Source organism: Zonotrichia albicollis, chromosome Z (genome assembly GCF_047830755.1).
Source record: "Zonotrichia albicollis isolate bZonAlb1 chromosome Z, bZonAlb1.hap1, whole genome shotgun sequence".
NCBI classification, from domain to species: Eukaryota; Metazoa; Chordata; class Aves; order Passeriformes; family Passerellidae; genus Zonotrichia; species Zonotrichia albicollis.
In genome coordinates, this window is record NC_133860.1 from 33,031,770 (window position 1) to 33,055,205 (window position 23,436).

The 23,436-nt window shown below is 36.0% G+C and overlaps 1 protein-coding gene across 8 annotated transcripts in view; it reads right to left on the bottom strand.

The window, feature by feature from the left end:
* The window catches only part of ARL15 (ARF like GTPase 15), a 269,511-nt gene that overhangs the window by 136,815 nt on the left and 109,260 nt on the right, over positions 1-23,436 (bottom strand). For all 8 annotated transcript variants that reach the window (XR_012578306.1, XM_074533675.1, XM_074533670.1 and 5 more), the window contains 3 exons: positions 22,352-22,496; positions 19,528-19,587; positions 7,273-7,481 (listed from right to left, as the gene is read on the bottom strand). Coding sequence is in view for 7 of the 8 variants with exons in the window: in XM_074533675.1 (XP_074389776.1) it covers positions 7,273-7,481; positions 19,528-19,587; positions 22,352-22,496 (414 nt within the window). In the remaining variant the exon portion in view is untranslated. The remainder of the gene's footprint in view (positions 1-7,272; positions 7,482-19,527; positions 19,588-22,351; positions 22,497-23,436) is intronic.

Consider the following 23,436-nt stretch of genomic DNA (forward strand, 5'->3'; position numbering starts at 1 on the left):
AGTTCTGCAAGTGCAGGCAACTCCTCTTTGAACAACATTTTCTGTCTTCTTTCTTTGCTTGGAAGTCAACAAAGACACTAAATTTTCAAAACATAGTGAAAATATGTTTCTTTCCTATCTCTCTCTCAAGTCCAGTAAAAGTGATTGCACACCTACTCTAGAACCTCCATTTTTAAGTAAGAGGGAAAAATTATTTTCCAGTATTTCCTGTACAATCTTCCTTTACTATGGTTCACTGTAGAGGGATCAGCCAAAAAAGCATGAGAAGTAATGTGGTAGATAGAAGGGTTCAACTCTCACTGGATTTTAGATGCCCACACCTCCAACTTTCCATACCAGTTCTAGTTTTACACCTTCCTCCCACCTCTTGTTGGTGCCTGTATGCCAATTATCCAATTTTGTTCTCATCTGAATTTACTTAAAAATAAGACCTTGAGGAAGGATAGCAGTTAAGTAATTTTTAGGTCCAAACCAGTTCATCACGTGGTCGTACAGACAGACTGTCACACCTGAAAGATGGGGGAGGCAAAGAGGCCAGCAAGCAAACCAATACTGCTGATGAAATAAATACTCAAAGTACAGAGCACCTATATGCATATAAAACAACCATTTGGAGACCCAAATAGTGCTGCAAAAATCCACTTCTGGTGTTCAAAACTATATAAACCAATACTCTTTGAAATCTACTCCAAGATATGTAGCTGCTTTTTATGCAGATGTGTACCTGGCACCATTCGCTGCAAAGGGCCATTCAAGAGATTTATTTCTCTAAATACAGTTTCATGTTGTGAAATGGGTGTATGTGGACAGGACTTCTACTCCTGTGTCTTAGCTACTACTACTCTTTATCTTCTTGTACACTGTGTAATATGTGCATTTTGCAGGTGTGCTTGAGCAAGTTTTTTGGTATCTTCAGGAACATCATTCCAAATCAGTTTCTACTGGCAGTTTTTGAACTCATTTCCTTGCAGACACCCATTTGTCAAGAGCACAACTGGAATTTACAATTCAGAGAGATACTTTTCTTTGTTAAGTTTTTGTTTCTTTGTCCCACATACACTAGGACAGCAATATTAAGCTTTACTAAGTGATATTATTCAGTAAAACATTATCAACTATACCAATTCATTTTTTTTAATCTCATTAATATATTGACAATTTTACCTGTTATGGCTTTATTTTAAAACATGACTGAAACACAAATTCAGGCAAGGAAAATGTGTGGTTACTGTTTGGATTCAGTCTTGCAACTGTATGAAATTGCTTGCTGTTCACATTTAGCTATGATGCGGATCTACTCACATTTATTAAAATTGGTTAGCTTTTTAGATTGCATTTATATATTTTTTTTATCATAGGATCCTTTTATATCTAAATCATTTTCCTAATAGGTATGATGACATTTTTAATCAGTATGGAAGTTCATATAAGAAATACAAATAGGAGAATAGGAGTTACTTCTTCATTGTTCTAAGCAGGGCAAAACTACTATTGTCTAAATACTAGTTTAATAATATTCTCCTCTCCTGCAAATGTGTTCATAACTGAAGTCTGACAAATAACTCCTCTGTTCCCTCAAAGGCCACAGTTGCGAAGGAAGCAGCCAATACTCAAAATAGCAGAGTCCAGCTCCAAAACAATCTTCAAATATCAGGGGATACACCTTGGACGAAAAGAAGTATTTGCAGTGAGGGGATTGCAAATATTAAGGTCACTAAGGTCACTATGATCTCAAAAACAGGGTAGGAATCTATATTTTGGCTATTTACTGCAGTAATCTGAAGATAAATCATCTCAGAAACAGTTCCTTGAGGAACCAAAAATCTGTCCCTGATTTAACTTTGCTCTGGATGTCCCTGTCACAAAGCACACAGATTTGCAACAGCTGGTCTTTGAAAACTCAGATTTGAGAGGCTTGACCAGGGTGAGGATGGGACAGACTGCAGAGAAAACTTTCATTTTCACTCTTGGTTGCAGGCTAAGTTTTTTCAATACCTGCTTCTGGGGAAAACATTTGCTCAAATCTGTGAGCTAAGATACTACATAGTCTCAGAAGTTAACCTCTTTAGTAGTCACTGTTCAATGCAGTTTTTCAGATTGCTAGTAATGACATCTATTACTCATACACTGAAAGGGTTTCCAAAGAGGAACTATTTTCCCCTAACTAGCAGAAACCACAAACAGCATGAATTATGGAAAAACAGTACAAAGACTTTGGAATAGAAAGAAGTGATTACATCCTGGAATTGAGCCTGTCATACTAAGTAGCCAACTCAGACCATTGGCAGGCCTAGAAAGCCCAATTTGCAGCATGCTCCAGATCCCTACCACTAGTAAGAGCCTCCAAAGATGCTGGCAAACCTGAGCATTCTCTTGGTTATTTAGTTTTAAGATATTAAGGCTTCAAGAAGACACTTTATGTACAAAATTATTTCTAGACACAAACAACTGAGAAAAAACTAGCAGAGTAATAGATAACAGCCCTCATAGCCTTAAGATGACTCTTCATTAGGAGAGACACCTCCCACTATTCTCCTAACAGAAAACCTAATTAAACACTGCCAGTGATTCAAAATCCATATAATCTCAAAAAGATAAATGCATCACAATCTATGTAAATAGGCAACAAGCCTTTCATACTCACTTTTGAAAATATTGTTTGCACTTAAAAGATTTTTTTAAAAAAGATAAAAAGGACAATCAAAATGAACTCTCCAATGGAGTTTCCCACCCCTATCAAGTCAAATTTAAAGTAAGGTCTTGTATGCAAGAAAAAAAACTCAGCACTTGTGATCAGCATAAGCTTTCTTTTCCCAACAACTATATTTAAAACAATGGTATAATCTTAAAATAGGCTGAGAATAGGTTGATTTACTGTTAACTAGTAAGTCTATATTAAAAGGTTCTATCTTTTTTTTTTTTTTAAAAAAGGGAATTTAGAACAGATCTTCAGTGATTTTTCATGTTACTAGTGGTCACCAATTTAAATATATGAAAGAAATTTATTATTTGCCTGAATTTTAGGATAACTGAATACAAACCCATCTACAGGTTATAGTGTATGAATGTCTTCACATATATGGTCTTAGAATAGAATAGTTCAAATGGAGTGGATCTACACTGATCATCTAATGCACCTACAATCTTAAAAAGAGACTTAAATATAAAAATAGAAACGTCCCAAAGTCAACACACTGCCAAACAAGAAGCTGCTTCACCAGTGAACTGGAAAAACTAGTTAAATTTGGTTCCTCCTTTGGCCAGGCCTATATGGCTTCCAGGAGTCCTAAACAGATCCAGACAAGTATCCAGAATAGCCTGCTCCTAAAATATAGTGGCTACAAAAACTTCCAATACATGCAGCTCCTAAATATTGCTCTGACCTGGGAGAAAAATGCACACTGGTTCAACTCACAAGAATCCACTGTAACATCCAGCTTCTGGTACTCATACACAAAGTAGCACACATTCCAAAATAAAAATTAACAAGCAGATAATCACAGCAATGCCTGTTCCCTTTTAAAGCAATTTGAAGCACTTTTATCACCATTACTCTCCTGCAGTATTTTAACACTGTAAGAGAAATCTGACTAATCAAAACCAGTTTTGACAATCAAAAGTACTTTTGTGTGGAAAAGTAAAAGCACATTCTGTCAGAAAGATACTTACTTAAAAAACATATAATTAGATAAATTGTTTTGGAACTGTAGCCTGTATTTTGGAAACCATGGCCAAACTGATATGCTACCACCTTCCCTCATATGCTGAGTAACTAAATTTACTTTTCATTTGTAAATTTTTTTATTTGCTAATTCATAAGCTTTCCAAAACTACAGTCAGAACTGACTTATATAGGATTAATTCTTCATTACTGTAATTTCAATCTAAAATAAAGTTATTCTGGAGCAAACCCATTGGAAAAAAAACAATTGTATCAGTTTTACAGCCTGGTTAATATATGCAGTCTTTATCTCCGCACAGACTTAGCAGATATTCAAATATGTCTAAATACATACTATTGTCACAGGAAAAAAAAAACAACTTACAAATATCTTTGACATGGGAAGATAGAATAACCACCAAAGAAGTCTACATAAGAGAAACATATTTACTTCTAGTTTCTGAAATGAAATGCCACGCCAAAGTTACTTTCTTCATTTAAAAATCAAAATATAACTAGAAAACAGATAACCAGCAACAAAACTCAGGGAAAAAAAAAGGACTACATGTACTGATTAGTATTTCAGCTTGGCTTCTGCTGTAACTTTCCCTGGTCATTACAGTAGTATGAAGCATATTCTGCAAAATGAATTAGATTAAATTGCGTTTTATAAATTAAGTAAGTTATTTGGATATTTTTGCAAGTACCTACTATAGCTGTGAATTGAACTATTCATGACATTGCTTATTACTTACAGCACGTAGATTCTACAGTATCATTTCTACCTAAGCAATGTATGGATAAAACCCACATTAAATAAAGTAAAACATTGTGAAAAACTGAAGCAACTGCCCTTCCCAACAAAAAATATAACTAACATCTGTTGCAGAAATTGCTTGGCACTTGCACAGTTTTGTGAAGAATTTTTGTTGTAGATAAATATTTTTCTACATTTCCTATTATGCACCACTCAACTCAGACATTTTCCTTAATTATACTCCAAGGAGTTCTTTCATATCCATTAAAGAAAGGCAATTTGTTGCCTAAAAAAATGCATACATATTTTTAAATTTCAACTGTGATTCATCTGTCTTCTAACACATGAAAAAATGTCAAGAAAATACCTATAATTAATGGACTTCATTCTGCAAAAATTTCTAATAAAACTCTCAATGCTCAACATGTTACATTTGTTACATACTTTAATATGTTTGTTTTATATAAGCAATGATCTAGCCATTCATCATTTTACGTCTATTCCACGTCTCAATAAGGAGGAAAATAGCACAGCAAAGCATCAGGAAAGCAAGAAATTACCATTTCAACATTGGTAAAAATGACCAAAGAAGGCTTCTACTTTGTATACATAGCAAACACAGATCATAATTTTTTTCAGAGACAATGTAACAACTTCATGACATTTTCTCTCTCTTTTTTATTCCCTTTTTTTTCTTTTTCTTTTAATTTTTCTTTCCAGTACTCTTAAGTAAAGATCTTCAAAAATCACTGAGCTCTTGATACAGTGTGAGTTTTTCCCTGAGAATATGCATGTACCATGCACATTTAACAAAACTGTTGTATTCTGCACACATTCTGTTGTACTCATACATTAGCAATCAAGACTTGTCTGCTACCAGAATAAACTGTAAGATTTTTTTTTTAAAAGCATGTAGTAGAAACCTATTTAAATGCTATTGTAAGCATAGAGAGATCTATTACCCTACTGAGATCTCAAGCAACTGGTAATGAAGAATGAGGTGAAAATGAGGGTACTGCCAATAAAAGAACAGAAATGTTATGTCTAAATACACAGAAAACTCAGGTCAGGCCCAAAAGTCTGCCCACATGAGTTCATCTGCAAAATGAGAGAGTTACAAGTATAATTTGCTGTTAAGCAAACCAACTGGCATTGCATTCATTATTAATATGAAATAGGAGAAAGAACATTTCTGAAATTTTATTTGCTATAAAAAACTTCACTTAATTTTGGCCACTTTAAAAGTGAAAAATATAGTAAAATAAGAAATACTTAAATCATATAAGAAATAGCCCTACAGATGATGAAAAATGTGATCTGTATTGCTCTATGAAAAAGTTAAAGCCAAGGCATATAGACTATATTTCGATGATAAAATCCAACCAGTTTTGTCTCAGGATATTTTTGGTTTTTAAGTGGGAAGTTTTTGCTTTTATGGTGTAAAATAAACTAGGCCAAATTTGCTTTTATGCTGTACAATAAACCAGGCCAAATTATTAAACTTACATATCAAAATCCATATTACATTACCTTTACGTATTAAGTACTTTTTTCTAAGTCTGTTTTTTACATGAACAAGACCTAGAACTTGTAAGTTCTATCCCTGCATAACTTTTGTTTACTTTTTTATGTAACTTGATATTTTCAATCCAAATTCCATTTTTTTCCCTTTCTCCTAAGAATGAATTTTCAGAGAAAAGGACCAACAATTTTTAAAACTATTTTACAGTGTAGTTGACAAACCTTTCACAATCTCTTCTTAAGACCACTGCTATACTCCATTTACATTTATGACATTTCCTAACATATAATAAGCTTAATTTCTTTTGACTTAGAAAGGAGACGTAAGTAGCAATAAAGAAAAAAAGGCTGTATGTTCACCTATGCTGTACTAAGAGCAGCATCTCTTACTAAGTACAGCATCTGTACTATGCTGTACAGATCAGTTTGTTCTGAGCTCAAATTCTATAACTTCATATTTCAGAAAAAGAAAAATCTAAGAAAGAATCAGTTTAAATACAAAGCAGCAACACGATAAGGTGCTGAAACAGTTTTCAGTCTGCTGCAATCACAGAACAAACGGATTCCTCATATAATCTTTAAGAGGAGGAGTCCTTTAAATGACATTTATGAACAGAATGACACAACCCGATTTTACTTCTTCCTACAATTTCAGAAGTAATTTTCAGCATTTCCCCAAATGTATCTGACATGATCGGAATGTAGACAAGACAAATTTCTCAGAAACTGAAGAGCAAAAGGTACACTGAATAGAACAATTACGTAATTTACTGTGTGATAGCTAGAAATTAGACAAAAACATTACTCCTTGGAACAGGAAGATGAGAAACACTTCAGGATATCAGAACAGGAATTGCAATTCTTACCTCAAATCAGTACACAGCCGTTCAGATAAAAGCTTTTACATAAAAAAGACAACCTATGGCTGCAACATATTGCTTTAAGCAGTGGAAAAGAATGGAGTAATGGAACAGCGCAAAATTAAAACTAATAGCAAATAAAAACCCAAGTTAAACAAAAAAAATCACTGTCCCAGCAGCTTTTCACAAGAGTAGTTTTAAAAACATCTTTCTTCCCTTAAGCAAAATATGGTGAAAGCAGAAGATCTGCTTGTATCCAAGTATTACTTGTCTGTTTTCCAGAACAACTAAGTCTGTATAGAGTGCAGTGGACTAAGTTTTTGGAGACTGGGACTGTTGCTGGTCTGCATACTTACAGTAAAGGAGAAAATGAGGCCAGTCCTTAACCAGGATGTCAGGGTAATAAGTGATAAGGGATCAGTGGTGTGCAGAAAGTAAATACAAGCAGGCAAGAAGCTGACACATTAACATACCTCTTGTACTGAGCGAGCTGCTGGCTTGTCTTGGTGATTGGCCAGTATTAAAAACGGCAAAGTACATAACTGTGGGTGCTGAAGAGCAGAATGCAGCTCATTCCTAGCAGTTTCTAGATCATCTTCCGAGGAGGCGCTGTCTAGTACAAATATTACCCCTTGGGATCCTTGGTAGTAACGACTCCAGTATTTCCTGATATTGTCAGCTCCTTTCAAGACAATAATGAGAATTAATTAAAACAAGAATAGTTTAACAAATGTAACACTTGTAAGTGAAAATAAACCATCTATTTAGAATTATTAAAATACTTAATTAAATTTTCTCTCTTAACCATCATTGAAAGAATAAAAAGGAAAAAAAGTATTAAAAAATCCAACATACACACACACACACCAATGTCAAATCAACATTGTTTAAATAAGGAAGGAAGTTGACTCTATGCAGCTTTCTTCCATTAAAGCGTCTGCTCTGTTAATGAGTACTGGCAGAACTACCATGCTGACAGTACCACAGAGCCTAATCCTTTACCTTCTCACTGGAATATCTTGGCACTAAGACCTAAACCTTTACCCATTCTTTTTCACTTTGCCCTGCAGCTCCTTGTCATAAACCTGCAGCTTCTGTCATGGCAGTGGTTCATTTCTGATAAGATCTTCCAGTTCATCTCCAAACCATCAGGCAACCACTTCATAATTGGGGAAAAAAGGTGTCAGGAAAGCCTATTAAAGTAATTAGATACTTAATGAGGAGAATGATGATACAATAGTGAGTTGAACAGTGAATGAGGAGCTAGGGTGACTACATGCAAAGGCATTCAGTTCAACTACTTTTGCTCTGTCAACCACACTAAGGATTCTGGAAGAGCCCAAAAGCAGACACATGAGTGACTGTATAGGCTTATATGCCACAGTAATTTTTAGGACACAGTTCAGCAGCACTCAGCCATCTCAACAGAAGCCAAGCACTAAGGTTATCAACAGAAAGCTTTTGTCTCCCCTGGAGAGCAGCATATGTTGTAGCAATGAGGTAGGGAAAAAAAAATTGTATTTGACAGCTGTCAAACTATCTAAACTATGATTTGGATATGGGCTATTCTTTGTATGTCTGGATCTGGCACTACACTCATGGGGACAAACACTAAACAGTGAACAGTGGCAGCAATAGTCTAGTAGAAAACTTGACATGTCTGCCAGACAGTGACTTGCAGAAATGTGCAGAAAGTACCTTTTATAGACACTTTTCTTATTTTGAGACAGAGAGAACTGAACTTCCATATATCCACAAGAACCAAGAGCTTAAAATAACAAAATTCCTCTTTTCAGTGAAAGAAAATAACACAAAATTTCTGAGAAACATAATGAGATTTTAATGCAACAAAATGACCGCAAGATTAATACAATGCTTAAAATATTAACTTAATTTACGCATTGTGCAACAAAAAAGACAGTCACTAAATACAAGTGAAGGAAGAAATAAACATTTGCTCCATGAAATTTAGGTATGCAACTCATGAGTATTCAAATCTCACCTAATAGTGTTACTCTTGTCTTTTAACTAGTCACACTGGAACCCTGAACACTTTGTTTCTGTATCTGCACCCAGCACAAGGTGTCAACACACAAACACACAAACTTTTTCCTACAGAGAATACTGAAGTCATACCTAATAAGTTTTTTTCTGCAAAAGACCTACAGATCTGACTACTTAAATGTGAACAGTCACAGGACTTAGTCAAGACCTTGCTTAATCTCTCTGTTAATTTGATTAGACTCAAAATAAAAATGACAAACAAAGATGGATGTTTTATTTATTTTATCATCAGGATCTGAAGATTAATATTATATATACAGAAGAGGGACTGCATTGAAAGCTAATTCTATGTTTCTGTAGAACACGACTATCTGTCCACTGTTCTTGTAAAGAATTTTATAGCATCTGTTAGATGCCCCAGTCCTTCAGAACCAACTAGAGCAAGCTGCCAGAGGGACACTGTTTACACAGCCACACACAGCAGTGTCACAGGCATCTGAAGTATCACATTACTTTAAAAACTAGTAGAAAATCATTTTCTATGAACTTAAAGACCAAGACCATGATCAGTTCTTTGAACATTTTTTTTTCCTAGCAACATAACATCTGTCTTATTTGCTCTAAGCATCAGTCAGCTACTTTTCAATCACATGTCACTGCTAGAATCTCAGTTTTACCTTGGTAATCATTCTCACTCTAAAAAAAAAAAAAACTGTGGGAAACTGCAGAGCATTTGACCTCTTATATCCAAGCACTTGGAAGAAAGCAGTTCCTGGATCCCTACATACTACATAAGACACTGAAGCCAGAAAAGGAGTATCTGATTTGTTGACCTTACAGTCCTGTCTTTTTGGCTCAGATTCTTTAGGAGCTCAACTTTGTTCCCCTGCATCAGTTGGCCCAAAAGAACCACCACCAAAGTACAGCAATTCTTTTCTCTCCAGCCCTGGTCAGTCACCATGTCATAGTCATAAGAACCAACTTCCCATAAGAACAACATCCCATGAAACTTGGTATTTTCTTTGGGATCTTCCATTACTCTAATGACATGCCCTGAAACTGCTTACACCTCAGTTCTGAAGAAATCAAAATCACCTGAGATTTAAGAATAAAAATAATTTGCACTAAGCAGACAAGGAAAAAACTGATAAAGCATGTACTTTAGGGTGCCATTTTAAACCATTTTTCTGGCAAATGCAGTAGAAAAATAATTCTTGGCATCAATAAGCTATCAGCAGCTGGAAGTCACAATTTCTACAAGACAAAAACCCTGATATTCTTTTGCCTTAACTCTTCATATCCAGAGAACAGAATCTGCTCTCAGTTTCTTTCCTCAGAACAGTGGAGTGGAGTGATCCTGGAGTTATCCTGGGAAGGAAATATTTGCCTATGAAGTATTCAGCCATTCACACCTTGTGGCATGACAAATTTAGCCTTAGAAAGAAAGCAGTTGTTTTTAGGTGCAGTTCAGCAAAACTATCTTATTATTTATTTTTTCATCTATTCCAGCGGCTTCAAAGACAGGAAGATTCGAAGTCTGAGGTCTTTGGAAATCCAGAATATAATGTGTATCCATTAAACATCCTTAGGCTCTCAGAAGAGTGATGTGATAAAAGCAGGAATTTAACTTAACTACTACCCAAAACATCCCTTCAAACAATAGTAACACATAGAATAAGCACTTAGATTTGTCAGCCTGCTATCATGTGTTTCTCTAAAAGCTTTGAACCATATGACTGTTTCTCCAATCAATAAACTGCCTTAACTAAGATTTGAAAAAAAATAAATCTCCAAAACATCAGAAAAATAGACCTAAGGAATGTGCTATGTGACAGGTTCACTAAAATGTGACATTCAGGGTAGCAGCTTCCTCAAACACAAGCAAGAACCACTACTTATGGCTAAGCATATGATTTGTTTCCCTCAGCAATGAAGGAACTCACAGGAGTGGGTAGAGTCTTGTGATGCAACTGAAATATGCAATTTACAAATAAACTAGGGAGGAAAACCCACCAAAATCTAAACTACAACACAACCACACCACCTATTCTAAAAGAAAAACTGCTATTCAATCAAACGTAGGCTTGAATTACTTTATTACAGGAAAAAAAACAGACCTCTCCTTACAGAAAAATGAGAGGATGATATAATAAAAAACTCAACCATTAAGCATTACTACAGGACATGTTTACTCAACTAACTGTAATTTTAAAGACCTTAATTTTAATATTTTTAAATATCAAATATTTTTTCTTTATCATCAAAGGAACAGTGTGCCCATATTAATATTGTTAATTATTTGTATCAGTGTAACAGTACCCCTTTAGGAGGTGGGAGGAAGATTTTGAGTTATGTGCAGTTTAACATGCACATGAACCAGTACACACAAGTACAGGTACACACTCCGGTAGAAATTATGCAAAACACAGAGCTGCAAATCTACCTTTCAGCTATGAATACTTCAATTTACGTCTTCATTCACAGTGGTGGTTGGAGGCTACATCCAACTCCCTCCTTTTTCAGAGGAGAACAGAACATAGCATTACAGAAAAAGATTCACTGAAAGAAATTTGCATGTATCAAATTTGTTACTTGTCAGATGCAGCAACTCTGCATCAAGAGCACAATGAATGTCACAGAGCCCTTGCTTCAACACAGTCTAGTCTGCAAATTAAAGCTCCTGTTAACCTCAAAATACATCACAGGTCTGGAGAACTTATAGTCTCAAATAGAGAGAAAAACTTTTTTTTCCCTTCCCATCAAAAACAGTTAACTTGAGCACATGAAAGAATGCAGGTTGCAAACAGCTTTTGTACCACTTCAAATATATCATCCACTCACCTACATACTCTGAAGGTTTTATAGTTAATTAAAATATTATATAGATCATTCCACTACTGATATTAAACAGAACGTTTCTAATAAGCATAAAGATGAAAAAATGCCAATGACTCTGTCACAAAATCTTTTTGCATGCAACACTGGCCATGCGTGGGGTAGCAAGAAAGAAGGGAAGGGAAAATAAATCTCTTATCCATTCTTGCAAAGTTTCTAAATATACCCTAGTCTCTCACCCCAAGAAAACCTTTGGAAAATACATGTTTCTAAGTCTATGTAGAGTTTATACTGTCACTTCACATCATATCTCCACAAGTAAAACTCATGTATTTTCCTGAGTAGCCAAGAACATGCCTGAAACCTTAGAAATCTGAACATCTTCAAGAGATATGGTTGCTCTTTATCTATCTTGGGCAGGTTTCCCAGTATTCCACCCTTGAATAAATCCTGTATACAATAGGGGTTTTTTTATTGGTTGTTTGTTGTTTGTTTTTTTTAATGTGCTGTTTCGTTTTTATGACACATAAATTTATAAATCCTGTTTAAGATACCTGCTACGAATAATCTCATGGAATCTGACCCATCTGACGGAGACATCTGCACAGAGACACAAACGTTTTCACTGGTGTAATGTCAGTCACCATTCTATGGCTACTTTGTATGGCTACCTGCTACAATGTAGATGCTAAACCAAAACCTTCTCCCATTCGCAGAAGTCCCAGGACTTCTGCTTCCTGGGGTCTATGGCCAACTGATCACAGCCTGCTTTCTCTAGGCTTTCAGGCAGTGTACTCCTGCAATGCAGAAAACATGGCAGTAGGAAACTGGCATTTTTTCCCCAGAAAGAGGAATATTCTGAGAGTGCCAAATCAGCTACATTCACTGCAGCAATTCAAATATGGTAAGAAAAAAAAGCATAGAAGAAAAAAAAAAGAAAGACAGAAAATGTTGAGAAAAAATTGTCTGCCTTTGTATTCAAAACATACAAAATCAGAAATGCATATAAGTTTATGGTACTTCATTTTATTTTTCTTATCAAACCAAAGTTTATGGAAACCATCTCTGTCATCTTTTGTCTGCCTTCCAGGCTTTCCCAGTGAAATTAATCTGGAAGTCAAGCCTTCAGTATTTTCCTTATTAGCTAACTTATATGCTGTTTCCAAATTTGAATCTCCACCTTACTCTGATATTAAATCTGTTGGAATAACATTTGGGTTTCAAGCACTTGGAAGTTTTAAAAACATTATACTTATACCTGCTTCCAGAAAGTCAGCTTGATCTACTTGGTTGTGTGTATTTTATACTACCATGTTAAAAAGCCTTGCAATTTGAAATAAATGTCTTCTGTTCTAGTCAAGAACAAAAAATTCATTATAAAGTTAATTTTAAAAATTACAAATTAATTTTTTTTAAAAAGAGAAGGATATGCGTGCCCTGCAATATGCTTTAACATCTATTTAAGCCCAACTTCTAAAGATTTAATAGTTTGTAGCAGGTGGCATAGCCAGCCATTCTTCACCCCTTCTTCTTCTGTTTTTTTATGAGTTTGGGGTTATTTGCTTTTTAAATTCACAAACACACAGTATTCTCTCTAGGGCTAGCAATGACTGGCTGGCATCAAGATAACCGGCATCTGTGTCCCTCTCCCATCATCTGCTAGAGAACTCTGAGACAGCCAGGGTCTCAGAAGCAGAGGCACAACTCCACAGTAAGACTGCTGCCAGCACCCTGCCAGGTTCAAATGTACCCTCCCCTGAGCTGCAGCCACAGCTTTGATAACAGCGCAGCTAACCTCAAATAAGGTCCAAAATATAACTATCTCTATGGCACTTCAAACTAATAGTCATACAAAAGAAGTGGCAAGTCTACCATAGCTGTGTATTTCTGTTTAGCCTTTTTGTGAATTGGTCTACAGAAGTTCAAAGCTTTATCTGTCTAGAATAACAGATAAAACTTTGGGGGATGTTCTTAAAATATTTGTATCATTTCTGATGCTTAACTAAGCTGCCATACTCTATCCTTTTATTCTGCCTGAAGAAAATGACCTTGCAAGCCCAACATAAGGCAGAGACTTTTAAGCAAACCAAATGTTCTGCTTTTCTCTCCACAAAATATCTCACAAACAAAAACAACCAGTCCACACCCACAAAAAGCTTAACTAGGAAATTCTGTATTTTGCTTATCCTATTTACACAGCTTTGATAGGCATTGCTTGCATGGTTCCTACTTGCAGTGAGACAAACTGCAGGTTGTCCTTTCACACTGTAAAAAATGACCCAGTTGTAGCAAAAAGCACAATATTTCCAAAGAACAGTGGCAAGATCACTATGCTGAATAAGAGCTTCCTCAGACTCCCATTAAAGAGGTCCCTAAGCAGGTGTAAATGATCTTTCTTATCTATAAAATGAGGAAACTATGTGACAGAGCCTGGGTTTAGGCACCATTCGAACAGCAGGCTGAGCATGATTGATAGCAAACAGATCTAACTTTAATGCTTTTGGAAACAGAATGTATCCGTGCAACTCAGAGCGTGGACAGCTCAACAGGGTCATCTAAAAATTTCATCTGTTAAGACATTCTGTAAACTGTTTGATGCAGCTATGTCACAGATGGCATTGCATGGTACTCCACAACCAGATTTTGTAGACGTGTCAAGTGCCTTTTAGTCAAGTACAGTATGGAGATTTTATTGCTTTGTGTTAGTTCATCCCCCTGTAGATGACTTAGGCTGGCATTTACTTGTGGGATCAGTTTTCTGATGACTAACTTGATGAAATGTTAGCTGCTCTGTGTTGCTCGAAGGGTGTTCTGTACTCTACTTCCATAAAGCAAAGGCAGAGAAATTTCCCAAAATATTTGAATTTTAAGCTCTAATTAATAGAGCAACATTACTTTCTCCCACATCCATCATTTTTTTACCAGGCAGATACTACCTGCCAACTGTTTCTGTCTTCTCCAGAATTTCACATTTTCCATTCAACTTGGACTGCACAACAGTGTGGCTTCTCCTCCTACTCTGTTTTCTGCTGCTCTTTACTTCCAAATTAAGGCAAAAATACACATGCTTTGTTTAACCAAACCTATTTAAAGCTATTTGTTCTGAAGCTGTCACCTAGACAATTAATTTAGCTGGCCTAAGAATGTGAATTTATGACTTTGGTAATCAAGCTTAAGAAGTAACAGGAGTGGGGAGGAAAGTTCTCATCTCTTTTCCTGGGCATGCTCAACCAACTGGAGACAAGAGCATTCCTGATATTAACCACTCCACTCTTGCTAAGCACTTAACAGATTTTTGTCTTAAATGAATTTTCCAATATGACTACACAACATGTACTCTCTGCTTTTGAGAAAATTGCTTTAGGATGTATCACAAAATCTAACACAAACATAAAGACAATATATTTAAATAAATAAAAGAGGCAACATTATTAAATCCTATAGCATGTTGTTAGCATTTTTAAACTTTGTAAGAAGAAGACCTGCTCACAACCAGAATCATTCTTTTAAATTTGACGTGGCTCATTATTTGGCATCTCACTTGTAGTTTCTAAGCCTCCATTTACAGGATACAGACAAAATTATTAAATAACTTATTCCAAAAAGACAACTAAAAATTCTTAGTTGACTACCAGGATGGACCTTTAATCTTGATATAGACCTGAAGAAATATCTAAACTGGAACTTTATATTCTGTTTTGAAAGCATTACAAGTGCAAATGGCTTAAAAAAACAGGGAATAAATGGTGGCTTTCAGCCACTGTGTCTTCAGGTTGGAATTTGTTAGAATCAAAGAAAAAGCTGCCTATTGCCTTTACACCTTCATTATCTATCTTGAGAACCAACCTCAGCATTCAGCATCCCAAACTTTTTTCAGCAAAACACTGTTAGAATCTTCTGAACAACAAATGTTTTCATCTGCCTTATTTTTACAGTCTTCTCCCACTCCTTTCTATGTTCATCACACACAGTGTCAGCCATAGTTGCCACAACAAATTACTGCACTGTAGGAGGAAATCATCACAACCGTAGTTTCTTTCTGTATCATTACTCAGCTAAGTCACATAATAAAGACAGACATTTCCAATTGTTCTGGTAACAGTACATTCTGAAAGAATGTGGACTAGGGCATGGCACATCTCCACAATAATTTAAATTATACATATTATCTTTTAGACAAAATTTTTTTTGGGAGAAAAGATGACATTATTTTTTAGCTTCTTGGGAACAAGGATGGGATTATTGGTATAGCAAAACAGCAACTTAGAGAACAGGCAGTTCAACTTGGTCAGCAAATAAAGCAAGATTTTCTTTTCAAGTAATTCAAGAAAGCCTAATGTTAGATTTGAAAGCTCTCTATATATTCTTACTTTTTCAGGATCAAACTCCAGCTTTTTAAACAAAACATTTACCATTTATCAAATTGGATAAACTCTTTATTCTCTGTTAGGACTGCAAGTTCCTGTCTTAGGAAAAAAAAAAAAATCCAGAAATTGTGTTGAATTTTTAATATTCTAGAATCATGCACTTCAAAGAAAAACTTCTGCAAAGAGAGCACAATAAAATTTTGTTCCCTGTCCCTAAATCTTAAAGGAGGATGAAGAGATAACCAGTCCTTGAATAAATTAGAGAAGGGAGACTATGTTCTCTGTATTTTGTCTGAAAATTTACAATCCCTGTAGAAACGAAGAAATAAAACCTGGCTTCATTATCAGCTTTGGAGACCATCAGCACAGTAAAAACCAGCACCATCTTTAACCTCAAGGAAGGACACTGCCTCAATGAAACAGAAAGGATACTACAGCATCTGTTTCATATAAATGCTTGGCTGCTGAATATAAGAACCTTAAGCAGTATAACTTCTGCTGTGTTTTAAATGCTGGCTGTTAATATGTTACTGTATGATGACATATGTAGATTCCTGTTACCTAAACCTAAAAAGACAAAGCAACAAAACCTTACAACTACACAGAATGTCACTCTATAAATAACATGTAACAACAGGCAGTGGTTGTTAAGGAAAGATACCTTCCTTCAAGCTTCCAAGATCAAATGTCTGGACAAGACCTCCGCACTACAGTAAAGAGAAAGTATATAACAATAGCATAACGACTGAAGGCAAAAGACCAGGAATAAGACAAAAAATACGCAGCAATCAGGCAAAACATAGTTTCTCTTCAACATCAGAAGCAGAAATTCCCGAACAAAATTTAACAGTGATGTCCTAGGGTGACAAATGAAAAATGCTTTGGTTTATTTTCATATAGGAGCAAGAGAGAAACCATGCCTACTCCAGAAAACTCAGGTTTTACCCTCATCAAACAGGAACACATTTCTCAGCTAAAAGGTTAAATGCTGACTAGAGAATCACAGAATGATTTAAGCTGGAAAAGACCTCTAAGATCTTTGAGTACAACCTTTGACCTATCACCACCTTGTAAACTAGATCACGGCACTAAGAGCCATGTCCAGTTGTTTCTTGAACACCTCCAGGGATGGTGACTCCCTCGGTGGTGATTCCAATGTTTAACAACTGTTTTCATTAAGAATTTCTTCCTGATGTCCAGTCTGTACCTCCGCTAGTGCAGCTCAAGGCCATGTCTTCTCATCCTGTCACTGGTTGACACAAAGAAGAGAGCAACCCCTACCTGGCCACAGCCTCCTTTCAGGCAGTTGTAGAGAGTGATCAAGCCACCTCTGACCTTCCCTTCTCCAGACTAAATACTCCCTCAACTCAGGAGTTTCCTCAGCTGCTCCTCACACACTTGTGCCCCAGACCCTGCCCCAGCTCCATTGCCCTTCTCTGGACTCTCTCTAGCCCCTCAGGGCCTTTCCTGCAGTGAGGGCCCAGCCCTGGGCACAGCACTGGAGGTGCGGCCTCAGCAGGGCCCAGCACAGGGGGACAATCCCTGCCCTGGCCCTGCTGGCCACAGCATTGCTGATCCAGGCCAGGATGCCATTGGCCTTCTTGGCCCCCTGGGCACAGCCTGGCTCATGTTCAGCTGCTGTCACCAGCACCCCTAGCTCCTTTCCAGCCACTCTGCCCCAGCCTGTGGCACTGCCTGGGGTTGTTGTGACCCAAGGGCAGGACCTGGCACTGGGCCTTGTTGAACTTCACACCATTAGCCTCAGCCATGATCCAGCCTGCCCAGATCCCCCTGCAGAGCCTTTCCTACCCTCCAGGAGATCAACAATCCCACCCAACTGGCTGTCATCTGCAAACAAAGAATGCACTTGATCCCCTTTTCTAGATCATCAATAAAGATATTAAACAAAAATGGGTCCCATAGAGTAGAGTCCTGGGGAACGCTACTAGTGACCATCGACTTTTGGAACAAAATAAACTTTTGGAAGCTTGCTTTTGCTCTCTTACCAGACAATGAAAAGGTAAGGGAACTAGCATTTTTCTACAATATTTCATATAAGAAATCAGATTAGATAAGTTTTAAATATAGACATGCAAACACCTATAGGTCAAAGGAAAAAGGAAGTAAAAGGTGCAGTAAAAAATTCTGACAATCCCTCTGTCTTTGAGAAGAGACAAATGGATGAAAACGACAAATCAAGTGTTCTGGATTACTCCTCATCATGAGCCAAAACTCCCCACTAAGATAAGATTTCTCAAAACACACATACCCATATGATCAGAAAATGTTAGGAGACTTTAACAAGGATCTGCTATCTGCTATTGAATCACAGATTCAATTTTTGATTAAAAAATTGTATTTATCTACATGAATTAAATATTTCATACAGATTAGGTAGCAGAACATATAAACTAGACGGCAAATGATTCACCCTATTTTTTTTAAAAATCCAAAAAGTGATATTATAACACACTTAAGCAGTATCTACACTATGTCTGAGTGGTCCCTTTATGAAAGAAAACCTACTGGGTTTTTTTTTGCAGAATGTATGCTCAAACAGGAACATGTATGTTTAAATCCATGGACCAGTGAGTAGTAAAGAGGAAATGCTATGCCTTTCACATGTGCTTATCACAAAGCATTCTTGGAACAAGTTCAGGTAAGAAAACTACTATGCAACTAGATCTCCTGAAACTTTCTTCAAGAACCAAGTCAAATTCTACTCCAGATAATTTAGGAGTGGTTACAAGCTCACTGAAAAATCTAATAAATATCGTCAATATTAAGTCTACTATATTTACATAAATAATAAATAAGATACACAGAAATTTAGAATATGAAGATCTAGGTGGGTTTCAAATCAGAAGAATATTAGACTCCATGAGAACTCTTCATGGGAGACTGTTTTCTTGCTTCTAACAAGCAACCTCACTTGAGACTCAGAGTGAGAATTGGGTGCCAAATAGGTTGCCTGTATGTAGAAAAGTTTAAAAAAATCCTACAACCATAAAACAACCATTGCTCCAGAATCCAATAAACCCAACAAGAGAACAGCTCTCAAAGAATATAACTCATTATAAGTTGGCTGCCTTTGCAACACTTTCAGTGGTGCAGTAAATATATTGGTTTTGACAAATGTTCAGATAGTTACCTGAGCCAGTTCTCATAAGTGAAAGTTTATACATACAATAAACACAAGGAACTTACACTTCCTTGAGCTGCCACATGAGCCATACTAAAATTACAGTCCAGTTTGTATTTCTGTGTAACTCAACCACTGCAATTCAAAAACTTACATTAAGGAGATACACCACATGCCTTCCACTCCTCCTCCTTTTTACCCTTTTTTCTTTGAGGTCAGGATTTATACAGCTATTCTCAACTTTATCTGCTGAGATTTTTAACTACAGCTGTACTAATCTATCATTTTAAAATTTAAAATAACTAACAATTTAAAACAACTGATAGTTATGAGGAGATTTAGACATGCATGTTTTATAAACCAAGGAATAAATGCCATACCTCCAAGTTCTTTTACGTTCAAAATTGCATTCTGGAATGGCACTGCTTTTATACTAAAACCTAAGGAGAGAAATACAGAATATTAGTAAGCTGTTTGTTAAAGGGGCCATTTGGAATCAACTGCACATATTCAGAAAAAACAACTTTTTCCATCAAGAACCAGGATTTTGCCTGAGAAATTCCATTTCAATAAGTTTAAAAAGTAAGTTCAAAGGCAGTGGGAAGGGGGTAAGAGGTGGAGGAGTGCCACAGAGTGGAACAAGAATAACTCAGGATAAGAAATGTAATTTTCAATTATAAGTACTTGGCACACAAAATTTAGCACAAAACTTCCATCCAGATCTTCTGCCAGAATATACTTCTATAAAATCATCTTTTACTGCATCTAGAGCTAAAGTGGACAATCCAGACTATCAATAATACGAGGTGATCGTTCTGCAAATTTTAGGAGACCTTGAAAACAATGTGCAATTCAAATGATTGTATTCTTCCATTTAAACTCCATAGGTTTTGGTTGCAACTGGATTATTAATTTTTTCCATAAATGTTATTAACTGAAAGATCCTTCTACAGACCTAAGTTGGATGTCTTAATGGTCATAAGCACGCTGGAAATATCTAAGAGTCCTCTATTAGCCTGATTTTTGCTTAAAACTGAAGTAAAAATAAAACAAATCCAACCAAACAAAAAAACCACTACCAAAATGTGACCTTTACCCTTAATTGAAAATTCAGACAGACAAAAGAACAGGAATGTGAAAGGCTCCCAGCCATACCAATGTATTACACACTAAATTTTGCATGTTCAGTGCATACATATATATAAGCATACATAATACTTTATAAAGGAAAAATTATGTGCGCTCTTTCAGCAAAAAATATCCAGACAGACATTAAATTTATTTCCATCTAGTTTCAACATGATTACATACCTGTGAACTGAGTAAAGAGGTTTTGAGAAAATGTGCTTCACTTCACATTTATTAGCTATCACTTAAGAGAAACAAGATGTTTTTCCTCCCTGGTAGATGTTACAGTACTCCTACTATGATCAGTGCTAGATACAATAGAGGAAAGTACAAGAAAATCTGAAGGGAATAACTATGAAATATTTTGGGGACTGTTATCTTTAGAGAAATCCTAAACTCGTTCTAAAAAAAGGTAAAAAATGGAATGGACCTGAGTGGCATTGATGAAAAAAGCAAAAATATACATTATAACTTGAAACCTGAGTGGAGAAGTGGTCACATTGCATTCTTGGATTCTCCACAATATTGTCTGATATGCCACATTTAAGATTTATTATAAGCTGAGTACCCTAGATGTGCATCATTTTGGTTTGCCTGCCTAGTATTCTCCAGAGCTGGTTTTTATTCCTCAAGTTACCTAATCATATAATAGTATTTTATTGCATCTCTCTCTAGAAAAACAAAATCAATTTAATTTTTAATTAGCAGTATTTTCATTCCTTTCTCTGATAGCTCTGTACTTCTATTTATATTGCTGTTACTATTCATTTCAGGGTCTAAAATATTTAGGTATAATCTATTTTAATCCCAGAGATAAACCTCAAGAGAGGGATAAAAAAAAATTTAAAAGGCTCATTACTCTACAGTTTCTTTCTAACTTTTTTGAGTTAGTCACCCTCTCATAGCTAACTGTCAGATCTCTCTAACTATTACAGAGGCCACAGGTTAACTATTCACAGGTTAATAAAAACACTATTTTCTTGTACCTGTTTTACATTTTAATTACATTTCTATTAAATAATCTTATGTTCTTGTAAATTAAGAAAACATACACTGAAAAGCAGTTAGGGTTGCTATGGCACAATCATGAAATTCAAGCCCATGAACCACATTTACAGCACAAAGCCATGTTACTGTAAACACAAGGTACTTGCACAACACTTGGTATCACTTCCATCAGCAAACCAACCTTAACAATTGCTGCAGCCACTGAACCTGATTTCTTCAACCTCCATGACCTAATCTGCCCTCTTTCTGAACTTTCCAGCCAGGTATTCCCTCCTCTTAATTCACGTGTCTTTTTCTGGTTTTTATGGTGCTGTTTTGTTCTTTGTTTGCTTTTTGTTTGTTGTTTTGGGGTTTTTTCAATCAAAACATGTTTTTCAGTATTAGGCATTCTGGTTCACCATTATCAAGATGCCTATTCAAATTTTTTGGACTTAAGATGCATCTAATCTGTGTTTGTACTGTCTGTTTTTATGTATCTCCTCAGTACCACTATAACTTTCTGTAAATTAATTATTTGATAACAATCTGCCCTTACTACATAAACAAGCCTGTTGCTCATCTAAAAAGCTGGGATTGTCACCAAAAATCGATATTTTCTTTTTTTTTTTTTTTTTTGGTTGCTAGCATATACCACAAGGCTATATGGACCAAGTACGTACAGAAACAAATCCCAATTAAAGTCTCACAGCATCACTGTCCTATTCTATTTTACAGCATATTCTCCTCCTTTTTCTCCAATACATAGTGAGACTGTTTAAAAATCAAAAGTAAAATGAGAAGAAACATTTTAATGTGTGTCTACAGCAGAGTACTACTGTATGTTATGGTTCTGCTTCATTAGACCACACATTTTTGATGTCTAACATATTCCAAATTGCATGTTCTCATGGATATTCCCCATATATGAACAAATACTGAAAGAAAGTAGTGGTAGCTTCAAAGTGATCCATTAGGTACTTTCAACAGCAAGACAAGTAGGCTGAAGTTCCCTACAGGCTTTGCTATGTGTTTCAGCAGTCATCTTTGGACAATATCCCAGCACACCATGGAATAAAGGGAGCATCCTACCTGTGGTAGACACGATATTCTCCGCGCTTTCACTGCAGAGCTGAGACAGAAGACTTGTCTTGCCAGAGCCAGAGAGGCCTATGCAAACCAAGTCATACTCAGGTCGTGGTGGTGGCGGTCCCTTGCAGCAAAGTGCTCTAAAACACTGCCAGGATAGGGCAAAACAAAAACAAAAGGAAGAGGTTAGTTTTCTTTTTTGGCAAATGTTTATTTCTTTAACTTTCTAAGAAGGAAGTTTATAAACCTGAAGGCATTGGAGAGAAGCAAAGTATTATTTCAACTTATTACTTTGACTAAGTCAACAATTAATAGACTAAGACCAGCTCAACTAAAATCTAGAAAAACTTTATAACAAAACAAGTACACATGTTAACTTTTCACCTAAACATCAAAAAGCTGTGTGTCCGTTTCCCAAGTAGCACAAACTGCTCACACCATGAGACAGGCTCATGCCCTATACAGCTCTGCAGCTGATTATGCATGAGTTTCCTTCCTGTGCTAATTTCATGCAATACCTGGTGTGAATATCAGGGCCAGTCCTGAGCAGCTATTGACCAGGCTCTACCTGTTGTCACAGAGAAGAATCAGAGACCTTTGCTCCACTAATATCCTTTCTGGGCTTGCTTTGTCATGCATTTCAGCTCAGAACAACAGCTTGTAAATAAATAAATAAATAAATAAACAAATAAATCTTTCTGGACATAGATCTAGTAAAATCCAGATAGATATCTCACTTTCCCTGCAGAAGTGCAAATTAATCACAATATAAACAAATAAATCTCTCTACACAAAGCCTACTTCAGATTTCTGCTCACTTCTCTTAAACAGTTTTGCCAAAGTAGGCCAAGTTTTCCGAAGGGTTCCTTAGGCCCTCATTAAGTTCTTCAGTTCTTTGTTTATATGCAATTTAGAAACATTTAATGTAAAAATCTAAGAGCATACAATTCCAGGAAAGCTGGGAAATTTATATTTTATGTATGGAGCATAATTACCCACTGATTTCCAAGGCAGACTTCCACCACTCCAATAGACATAGACATAAATAACTTTTTCCCCAGTATTTGCCACCTTTATATCAAAGGAAG